The sequence below is a fragment of the Pterocles gutturalis genome, unplaced genomic scaffold (genome assembly GCF_000699245.1).
Source record: "Pterocles gutturalis isolate BGI_N339 unplaced genomic scaffold, ASM69924v1 scaffold5477, whole genome shotgun sequence".
NCBI classification, from domain to species: Eukaryota; Metazoa; Chordata; class Aves; order Pterocliformes; family Pteroclidae; genus Pterocles; species Pterocles gutturalis.
In genome coordinates this window covers 21,927-33,738 of record NW_010110021.1, presented here as the reverse complement: position 1 = coordinate 33,738, position 11,812 = coordinate 21,927, and the positions used below count along the sequence as shown (strand labels likewise).

The 11,812-nt window shown below is 39.5% G+C and overlaps 1 protein-coding gene across 1 annotated transcript; it reads right to left on the bottom strand.

Annotated features, from left to right (window-relative positions):
• Positions 1-58: 58 nt before the first annotated feature.
• ALB (albumin) lies at positions 59-11,812 on the bottom strand. The gene is given in 14 exon segments (XM_010073163.1): positions 59-109; positions 766-898; positions 1,427-1,641; positions 2,130-2,268; positions 2,424-2,521; positions 3,282-3,414; positions 3,846-4,060; positions 4,986-5,115; positions 6,171-6,268; positions 7,109-7,241; positions 7,983-8,197; positions 9,110-9,242; positions 10,095-10,155; positions 11,684-11,812. Coding segments are annotated over 14 exon segments (1,839 nt in total). The 5' UTR covers positions 11,769-11,812.

The window sequence follows — 11,812 nt, the reverse complement described above, 5'->3', positions numbered from 1 at the left end:
GACTCTATATTTTTATATATATATATATATATGCATTACTGCTGTTACCTACCATGAGTTAAGCACCAATTCCTAATGTGGCTCTGCTCTGGACTATTAGGTTTGCACCCTAGAAAAAAGGAAAAAAGTTTTGAGAGAGAAACGAAGGGAGCAGAGTACATAGTGCTTGAGCAGGAACTTTTATAAACTTAAACTTCTGTCTGTGTCATGGTTCGAGGGATAATACTAGCGGTAGTTTGTAACCTTAGAATCTGTGCGCTTCTGTATGTTGGGTATTTTTCAGTCTTGCAAAGGTAGAAAATCAACTTTTAAAGTGAATTACAGACAAAACAATTCCTTCCTAAGTCTTCCTACTATATTTACATGTGCAATACTTTGGTTATAAATAAAAAATAATTCAATCAATAAGCAGTTTAAGCTAACAGTAGTATAGCTCTATGCTACATGGCTTGTAAATATTCAACTCTTACGGACAGGGCCCTGAGCAACCTTATCTAATCTAGAATTTAGCCCTGCTTTGAGCAGAGGATTGGACTACAGTACCTCCAGACAACCCTTACACATGAAATTGTGCAGTGACTATGATCTGTAACTATAATCTGTACAGTTAAGATTTATGTTATGCTCTGCAGGCAAATTTATTGTAAGGGCACACAGACAAGTAACCATAGTTTGTGGAACCACTTTTGTAGTGCATGGCTTCCTAGTGAATATCCAGTGTCTTGTATCCCTTTCTTTTCTTTAAAGGAGATAGATATGAAATACCTCTTCCCCAAAGCATGTCTCAATATCTGATTGCTTGCAGCACTTGTCTACCATGGCAGTGAAACCAGCAGCAATTGTCTTTATTTGTTCTTCTGTCATCTGGGGCTTGCGTTTAATGAGGTTGACAAGCAATCTGAAAACAAAGCCACAATAAACAGTTAGCTCTACCTGTTGTAGTTTGGTTTCTCAATTTAAAATATGCCATTCTATGCAGGTACAGCTCATTCGTGAGGCTTTTGAGTCCTACCTAGCGGAGCCTGTGCCTATTTGTGACTCCAAACTCCCAGCCTACCACAACCATCTGTTTGCTTTTTATTATCCCAGTTACAGGTGGGAAAGAACTTATTGAAATGATCTGTCGGTTGTCTTAGTTAAGTACATCCAAAGACTTGCACTGGCAGTGGACCTACATGAAACTGGTCAGCTAAGACACTGATTCCATTTGAAAAACATACCCTGTTTTGTCTCTTCCGAACTACATGGTCTTGTGCACTGACAAGCTCAGTACAAATGCATAGTTCCATCTGGTTTTCTCTCTGTCAGTACTGAAGTCCCAGTCAGATGACAAAACAGGGGTTTTGTAGCTTCCTTCTGCAAACAACCCCCCTGCCCCCCAAAGTGTTACGCTTCAGAAGTTTTTCTACGAGGTATTTCTTTTAGCTTACTTCATCTGTCAGCAGGAGGAGCACTGCACAGTTTTTCATCAAAGTTGAACATGTCAGGGTTAAATGGTGGAGGCACAAATTTGGTATCTACTCCCATGGCAGTGAAACATGGTCTCCTGTAAGAAAACGACTCGCTGCAGCAATGTGAAACGTTGTCATTGATAGGTGTCGTCTCCTGTCTTCTGCACATGTCCTGAATCACAATGTCCAGCTGAAAAGAGAATGAAAGAAGGACAAACTGAGTTACACCTTCTACAATAACAGTGGGAAGTGGAAGGTCTTGGATCTAAACACCTGCTCAGAAATGGAACGGTCTTAAAATTTAAAATATTCCTGGAGTTGGGCATTTCTTAATCTGCAAACAGTCTGTTCATTGGGCTACAATCAGCAAGTACGGTTTTCTTTCAAGAGACTGTTTAGCTTTCCCAAATGCAAGCTGCCGCAGACCCGAGCAACTGCCTTTTTTGCTTTCTGAGGGAGAGCAAAGTTTAGCTAAAATTTTCACAAGCTACCATCAGAAAGAACCATTTAGGTTCTCACATCCATTAAAAATTAACAGACTTTGAATTCTGTTAGGTAGGTGCTTAGCTTGGGGTTTCTGTAAAATTGTTGTGAGATTACTTTCTCGCCAGAATTTGGTGTTTTTGTGAATGGAAGAAATCTCCAAGAGGAGTAGAGAGAATAAATAAATGTACTCACATATCCCTCAGAACAAGGTAGGCGTCTGTCTTCAGGAAGCTGGCAGCACTTAGTACCAATGGCTGTCATTTTCTTTCCAATTTCAAGCAGTGTATCAGTTGATACCTGAGGCATTTTCTTAGTGTAGCGGATCAGAATTCTGAAAAAAAAAAATCAAAATGACTGCTCACATTTGAAGAATGCTCTACTGAGCTAGACTGGTGAAGTGAAAATAAAAGTGAAGACCAAATAAATTTGCCCAAAGCAGCCAGCATCATGGTTTAGACTCAAGAATATTTACCAGACAGTACTTACGCTTTAAGAAAGTCTGGCTCGCCATGGGCAGCGAGAAGGTCACAGTTTGTCTTTACAACATCCTGAGTTTCTTTGATATGTTTGGTTGATTCCTCTTGCTGCAAGCAAGTATAAATTTATTAGTAATGCTAGAGCAGGATATCCTGGTAACAGTTATACAGATATACCTTTTGACCTCTTCTAAATCGTATTAGCTATAAGATACCAATTTGCATGGCTGATCACTTTGATATAGCCTGGGTGCCATAGGGAGGACTTGGTTCTCATGTGAGTCTTCAGTTCTAACAGATATTCAGTTAAAAAGGCTGCAAGATTTTTGACATTTAATTTCAATGAAGTACTCATTGGATGCTACTTTCTAGACAATGGCTTCTGTTTGTTTAAATCAGATTAATATTTTTAAAGTATAGGATTATCAACTGTGAAGGGAACATCCTCTTTCTGTCTCTTGGCCAAAGCTGTCTGTGACTCAACTTGTGCTCTGGCTTGAGTGTGACTCAGTTCAAGGTTAGGAGACCTAGGTTTAGGAGTCTCTATGTGAGCTGGCTATGCAGGTTCCCATTGTAATCCATGAGCAGCTATATGCATATAGGCAAGTGGAGCCCATGGAATAATTCAGCTAACCAGTCTGAAATTTCATAAGGTGATCAATGAAGTTACTCCATGATCTGAGAAGACTCTATATCCTTGTCATGGGCCTTGGGCTGCTTCATCCCCAATCGGAATACTAATTTCCCCTGGGATTAGTCTCTCAAAATGCTTTCTGTCTGGTCTTCTGTAGGAGCTTCTCAACCCAATTGTTTCATGATAGGTATCAACCAAGCACTCTAGTTATTTGCAAACAAACTTTGCACCTACAGCATTTGCATAGCACTCAGCAGGGTTGTCTGTTTTGCAGCACTTTTCCAGGAGTGTTTCATATCCCTTAGCAACTCTCAGAATCAGCTGCGTGGAGAACTCAGGGTGTCTTCGTGAGTATTCATAAACAAACCTAAAAGACACACAAGCTGACAGCATTAGAGCTCCCAAATAACCTGCTGCATTCTTCATGCACAACACAGTAATTGACAATGACAGTTCCTCAGATGAGATCATGTGAGGTGGACAATGAGCTTGGAATGCTGTTTGCTTGTTTCAGTAGAATTTTTTGGTTGTTCTGTTCTCTGCCAACAGGGCAAACGTCAGAGGAACAAAATAGTTCCCCAGGACAGAATGCTTCTTAAGCAGATAATGTATGAGGGCATGCACAAAGCCCCTGAATAAAAAAGAAAGGCACTGATAAAAGCTTTGATAAGTAGGACAATACCGAACAGAAACAACCACAAAGCACAAATGAGAAACTAGGGGTTCAGCTAGGGTTGAATCTACATTAGTTACATTGGGCTTCCAAAAGTCACTTTGCTTACTGTTGGCACTACTTACTCTGACAGGAATGCGTCATGGCCTGCCTCAAAGCTTTTACATACTTCCTTATTGTTTATGTATCTTTCAACTAGTGAAGGAAGATCTTCAGGTTTGTCATCAAACTCTGCATCCATAATGCACTGGCTTCGTTCCACAATCGGCTTCTCACAGCAGCCTTTGATTTTACTTGAGAAAACATCTTGTTTAGAGCACATATAGGCTATAAGCTCTGCCTGTAAAATTAAAACATATTATCAAGCAAGCTATGAAATAATAATTTAAAGATAGATTAATTCATCTTCTCTTTATTAGACTTTTCCCTTTTCCTTCAGGTCACCTATTTACCTAATTATCACTTTCATAACGAAATGCTGACTCTGTACAAAAAGGAATAATCAAAGGGACAAGCATGTCCTGTGTGTGCTGAGCATGAAGTTCACAGGTGCGGGGAAGAATGAGGTTGCCTTCCTGATCTTAGAGACGTTGAGAAGACGAACTCTGGAAAGGCAAGGAAAGTCATTGAATGGTCTTTCACAGGGATGCCTGATTGATCTTTTCAGTCCTATCACATGTCCACCTCTGATAGAGGACAAAAAGTGAAAAACCTCAGAGCTTCAGAAAGCTACCACTGGACATCAGCTGGTAAAAGAAGTGTGTCCAAGTTCCAGCTGGACAGGCAATATTTAAATCATGTCACTATTGCACAGCTTTGCTAATCCTCCCATGCAAGCTTTCCTGTAGAGATCATCAGCATTTCAGGAAAGCTGGATTAATGGCCACATACACAACAGGACAGAAAAAAAAAATGTGGCTTTTTTGCCTCTGCTTTCTTTTGCTTTTTTTGTGATTGACCTGAAGTGAGTAAATATCATCAAACAATCTCCCTGACAAATGTTTTGATTTCAACCACACACACAGGCTACATTATAGGTAACAGCTCCTTCCCCTCCTGATCATAAAGGGCTAGATCTGGAATTGGTCCAAAACTCAGTTCCACTAACAGTCAGCTGAGCTGCCCATGAGTTTTTCAGTGGCTGAGGAACCTGCCAGCCGTGTTGAGTACAATTTCCCTGGACGGTGAATGAATAGCTGCACAAATTATTGTCTTACTAAACATTTTTCAAGTATGTAAACATTTTTGAAAAATATTTAGCTTACCATGTCATCCATGCACTCTACCATGTCCCCTTCACAGCACTCTTTGTGGATACCATTAATATCATGTACAAGTTTACCAATTTCTGAGAATGGAGCCTTGGGATATTTCTGGCTGATGGCAGCAAGTTTACTAGACGGAAAAAGAAGAAAAATACACTTGCTTTAAAGCTCCATATTGAACATAAAATTTGCAAGTCACTAACACTTATGGTACTGTAGATTAGCATTGTTCCAAGTAAATATTCATTAATTCTTCTTATCTAATTTCTGAAAAAAATAGAAAAAAAGGGCATTGACACCTGTGCCAGGAACTCAGTGCTCATTTAACAGAGACAGAAAGAAACAAGTCTGTGATTCTTGTGTTCCATCTGAGCGATCTATGTAAGAATCACACCCTAGAATTCCTCATCACTCTTGAGTGACTGTAAAGCATCTCTAGATTATTTACACAGACATATATAGTCCTAATCAAACCTTTGAATCAAAGCTGACTGTATCTAGTAGGTAATCCTAGTCAATGTCAGTGTATTAGACTAGCCACAGAATGAAAGTGGGCCTCTCTGTTTAGGCAGGTGATCCACATAATTGCAAATCTTTCTTCGTCTTGAAAACGTACTTTTGACAAGATCTGTGATTCTGCCCAATTTGACTCTTTGATTGCTATGAGGTTCAAAGTGGCAACTTATTTGCTGATAACCGATGTGCCTAACACTAAAAGCTGTAGGCACAGAAACGGGACACAGCTTTGGCAAAAATTTAGATTAAACACACTGGAATCTCTGGTTCTGAGCGACACTTTGTCAAATAACTCCACACCTCCTGGACTGGTTCTAGAGATGGTTTCATTTCTTTGGAATGCTCACAGATGATGTTTTTACTAGTACTCACTATCAGCCTGGAATACACAGGTTCCCCGACTTTACACAGAAACCTGCTCAGAATTAAATGCTGCATTTAAATAAATAGGCTAAGAAATCACTGTCGGCCTAGTGTTGAAGGATGGACCCACTGACCTCTCTTCTGTTGGACAATGGTCCTCAGCCAAAAGTACACTAGGAAATACCATGGGTTCAGTTTTCAAACTCAGCACATAGAAGTGAATTATTTATGCTGATATTTTCCTCTAGTAGTTTCAGGTTTAGGTTAACTAGCTTAATTTTTTTTAAAAAACTGATTGGAACTTACTTTGCTTTGAAAATTCTCTCTCCGAACTTGTGGAGGATTCCACAAGAATACTGCTGCTTCACACTTATTTTCTTGGCTTTTTCTTTGATGGCAGCTGCCTGTAGTGACAGGATGCAGATTGTCACATTAAACTGATTACATCTAGTGGACCGAGAAAAAAGCAAACTGGAAAATCCCACTTCAGAAACACAGCAGGTTCTGGTCCAGTTAGCTCTGATGAAAAGCCAAGCAAACTGAGAATTCCTAGGGCAGCCCTAACCAGTTCGCAGGGCAGCATCTGATTTCTAGTCTGTACTAGAACTAGACATTCTTCTACAGACGTTCACCAAATACTTAAATTTCATTTTAAACCTGTGGCTTCAAAGGAGCATAAGTTGTCTTTCAAAGCACTGCAGGGATTACACAGTTTCTCAGTCTTTCTCCTCCATTTGCTTGGGCAACGAATAGGGGAAGGATAGGAGAGACCTCTCCCATGCCTCCACATTGGATGTGGCAATGGCACGTTAGGCTGCCAAGTTTTTTTTGCCTCCAGTAGCGTGCCTTCTCACTACAGGTTGCTTCAGATGAAAAATCCCAAGTGCTACACGTTACTTGGATTCAGCACATCTGCGCAATACTCATAGCTGCCTGACAAGGTACTAGCAAAGGGACAAAAATGCAAGCTTAATTATCTACAGTTTGATTCTTTTGGCTTTTCACTTAAAAAAAATGCAAATATTAATTTTTTTGCCATCTTAGTTTCTATGAAGCCATAAACAAATGTTTGTAAACAATGAAAACCATGGGAATGAGCAATTTTGGAATTATAAACCATGATTTAACATTGGCCTTTTAAAATAACTTCTCACTTTAAAGAGAATCGTTGCTAAGATCAGAGGAGACCTTTATGTAGCAGACCAGTTGTTTAGTTCTCATCCACAGTGAAAAATTTGGTTTACCTTTTCGTCCAAGCAAGCACCGACATCACTCTCTTTGCAACAGCCTTCAAGTGCATGCTCATAAGCAGCAGCCAGACCGAGAATTGCTGGGGCATACAAGAAGGGGTTTCTTCTTGCTACAGTGTAGACAAAACTATAAGGAAAAGGAAAACTTAAGTTAGATATTCTAATGACAACAGCAAATAGCCTTAAATCTCTTACAGCTTCTATGATTTTTATTTCCAGTTTAGAAATATAATGTATTTTGCTACCATAATGCCTACTAATGGTAAATGCTCCCCTAAATCTGACTGTTTCCAAAACAGGACTCAGTAACAGTGAGGGAAGAATGAACTCCTTATATCGCCAGCCAGTTAATGTGATGCACCTATGCTTTTTTAAAATGCATTGTGAGATATTTGAAAATACTGATTTTGAGTGTGAAAACTATCTGTGGCCATTTCAGCAAGATTTTATTGTGAAGTTTCACTTCTTTTTACTGTTGTCTTCTTTCATACCCTTTCCAGTTACAATGGGGCTAGTGGGAAACTGGAGCAAGTAAATGATTAAATCAGTATTGGAAACACTGTGGTCTTTCAGAGTTCTTTGGAGAAAAAAAAAGTCCCTCAAGATTTACAAAATGTGATCCCTTAAAGCCCATTTTTGAATGGAAAAACCTGCCCTAACAGGTTTCATTCTATTCTAAGACAGAACGAAAAAAACCTGATCAGAACTTTGGATATGTAATGATTCAGCAGCTGTTTTATAAATGCAGATATGCGGTTGAATACTTGCAACTTTTTCAAATGTCCTGCATGTCCACACACTTAATATAGCTTGGGGATCCTTCTTCTGCACAACTAAATACTTAGTACAAAATAGATGTTTTTCTTACTTTCCCAGGAATGACACCCTGTTGTCCTGGTACTGCTGGCATATCACATCAGCAGCTGGTCTTTGGTAAGGCTGAACGAAGTCTGGTTGGTGAACTTTGAATGACAGGAAACACTCATTTCTTTCAGGATCAGCTTTACTGCAGCAGTCAGCCATTGCACCATATGCGTCACGAAGCTTTTCTACTTGGCAGATTTCATCCAGGAAAATGGTGGGCTAAAAGGCAGATGCTAAGAGTCAGAATTATTGTTTATAGAAAGTACTTTCTACTTACCTACAAAAGAAAACCCAGACTGAAAACTAAAAACATTTTTACTGGGTGAGATTTAGATCATACATCAGAATAATTCATTGTTTTCAACACAATTTCATGAAGTTCTATTTTATGTGGTCCAATTCAAAACTGTTACAATGCTTTATTGAAAAAAAATTAATTGTTATATAAAATATTCCATGCAAGACAGCCATTGCCTCTTATAATCTGACTAAAGTGATTCTTCTGATGAATTGAAGCAGAATTTTATATTCTGCTTGATGATCAGCTTGGGAAGCCTTTAGGGAGAACTGATGTAATCATGTCATTTAGTTTGAATGTTAGAGCTCGCAAGAACACAGGCACCTAACTTGCTTAAGGGCCTGGCTGAACCTGCTAGACATGCAGGGAACTTACATACCTGCAAACTTTTTCTGTTACCTGATCTTAGAGGAGTTTTAAAAATAAAAAATTCTTACCTAAGTACTTCAAATTAGCACAGATATCTTTTAAAGTCACCCCAGTGTGAAAACCCACAGCCTTTGGGCACTTTAATACCTAGAATTAGACCTGTATTTTGCAGCTGGGGTATTTGTACTAAATGATAACGTTTATTTCCAGGCAATGCTAAACTTAATTTGCCAAAGTATGGTTTTGGGGCTCCCATATATGGCTCCACAGAACATTTAGGCACTTCCGAAAGGCAGAGTTTCAGAACCTGACAAAAAACAAGTTATTTGTTTCAGCACTAAAATGGGAGCATTGGCTGATGACAACAGTGACATCTGAAAGGGTCAGGCATAAATCCTCAAAGAGGATGATTCTGGTAGCTGCACAGAACGAGGAGAAACGCCATAGCAAAGGACTCTGCCTACCAGTGGTTTTCCACACTCAGGAGCATCCTCATTGGCCACGCACTTGTGTGCCAGATCAACAACATCCTTCACCAACTTGGACAGTCCCTCATAAGAACACCTCTGGAGATACTGGGCAAACGTGATCATGGTGCTGAAACACAAAGCGGATTTTGCAATATGGAGATGAGAAATGTAACAGTCATTATTTTTGAAGGCGCTTCTGAATTCAAAATTATTTGTTCCAATGATATGCACAAATGCTTAAACAAAGCACTATGAGGGGCATAGTACTGGGTCCCATATCCTTCCTCTTTCATCTCCTTTCTGAAAAGTGTTTTTGACCTTACTTCCCAAGAACAGAAGTTTTGACTAATAGATTAGAAACAAAACAGAAAAGACTGTGATTTGAGTTTTCAGCCACTTTTACCAGCATATTTTTAAGTGCCACAAACTAAGCTGGTTTTTGCCAGTGTTACAAATTATGATCTTCAGGCTGCCTTCTTTCAGAAGCAGTTATTTTCCTGTCAGGGCCCTCTGCCATTTCCAAAACCAGTTGCAAAAGAAAATAATTTAATTGTCTCAGAGAACCTGTCACAGGTTTGTTTTTTGAGCTTGGTTTGGGGTTTTTTTTAGTAACATCTCTGAAAGAGGGGAGATTTAGGCTAGACATTAGGAAGAAATTTTTCACTGTGAGGGTGGTGAGGCAGTGGCCCAGGCTGCCCAGAGAAGCTGTGGATGCTCCATCCCTGGAGGGGTTCAAGACCAGGCTGGATGAAGCTTGGCGCAACCTGGGCTAGTGGAGGGTGTCCCTGTCCGCGGCAGGGGGGTTGGAACTCGATGATCTTTAAGGTCCTTTCCAACCCAAACCATTCTGCGATTCTATGATTCAGTGAGACATACACACTCTTCACTAGCTCATACAGTGTGCTTTAGCTTCCCTTTTTTGTCCAATATCAACAGAGATGGAAAACAATCAGAAAATGTAAATTGACCATTCACTTACACTGCCTTAAATGTATCTTCCTTCAAATCATTGAAGCGATGGGCAATCTCACTCTTGTGTTCTAGGAAAGAAAACCAAAGAGAACAATGATGCTCGCTGTCATGTTTACTGTGCTAGACCCCTTAATGAAAACTTTCTGGGCACCTGGGGCCAGGTTTTCAGAAGTGTTCACCACTAACCCAGCTCTTATATTTAAGGGAGTAATATAACTATTTTGGAACAGACCAAGCTAATGCTGAGCACTTGTAAAATCCCAGCTCTGGGTACACCATCCTGGGTACTCTGTACTGCTCTTCTGGGAACTTCAATCTAAAGCTTTCTTCAGGCCACCTTGAACTCTTTGTTGGCTCAGATGACCATTCTTGTCCATTTGTCTGCAGATGCCTAACTCTTAAGCACGCTCATCTTTCTCAAGTAATCCTGAATTCTGAAGGAATTCTGAAGCATGTAATTTTTATGATTCTAGTACAGCAGTTACCTCTGTAAATACATACTTAAGTCAGACATCCAAAATGACTGCTGTAGCTTACTACTAAGGGTTAGCAAACATGTACTTTGCATAACCAACAACATGATCATGTCTACACTACAAATAAAAGAATGCAGCCACAGTTTGATTAGAGTGAGGATTAGTAGAATTTTCTTTTTTTGAACAAAAAATTATTGACTTGGAAGATTCCTAGACTTGTTCCACCCAGTGCATATCATCTGTGCTCTTCGTGAGCAGGAAAGCAGATAAATCCTTTCACTTGGTCCTGATGATAACAAATACAGGTTGTAGTTACTCATCACTCTTGGAGAGAAGACTTCCACAATATTTTCCCAACAGATGCTGAGGCATATGGCCACACTAATGAATGAACTAGAATAATTTTGTTCTAGAAATACCATTCAGGACCTTTTAGAAAACATGAAGAGTAATTCCTTTACCTAAGTTAATATACCTGCTTTGATAATAAGGGTTTCAGTGCAGAAAATTGTAATTTAAAGATTTTCTGCTGCTGTTCACTGGCATTTCCAGGCAGCTCCTGAAAACTCACTTTTGTTAAATTTGGGTATTTTCCTGTTTCAAACAAAAATAAAAAATATCAGTGGAAAAATTTCTAGGACTGCCTGCAGAAATATTTGACTAAGGTCTGAAGTTTAATAATACAGGGAGAAGTGACACAATTAGAAGTTTTTGGCTAGCCTTCTTGCAGCCTAGACTGAGATGTAGATTTTTGGATTTTTGACCTACTCGTGTGAAACCATTGCCTTTAATTGGTGAGGAGCTCACTTATGAACTACCATTCAAAAGAGAGCACTCCCAAAAGCACAGTGCACCCCCATTTGCCATGCTGGAAAGTAGCAGATTCTGAATAATCAACATCTGTTCATGCACTACACTCGTATTGCAAAGGGACGTCCCTAAACTTACTGGCCTAGTAACTGTCTGGAGCATGCTACACATCTCCTCAAGATTTCTTAATTTAGTTTCAAGTTTCTGTTCTCTTTGGATCAGGCTTGCAAGAATTGTACAAGAAATTGCATGAAAGTCATTAAATTGATATAACAAAGACTGCAAAGACAACTAATTAGTCCCTTCTTACCTGCATCTCGAGCAACTCTTTGCAGATTCCTGGATGTAGCAGAACTGAAGAGGAATATAAATGAAATTAATGTTACCCACTTCATGGTTGCAGATTATGATGTGGGACAAATTACTCAGAAGTGCTAGG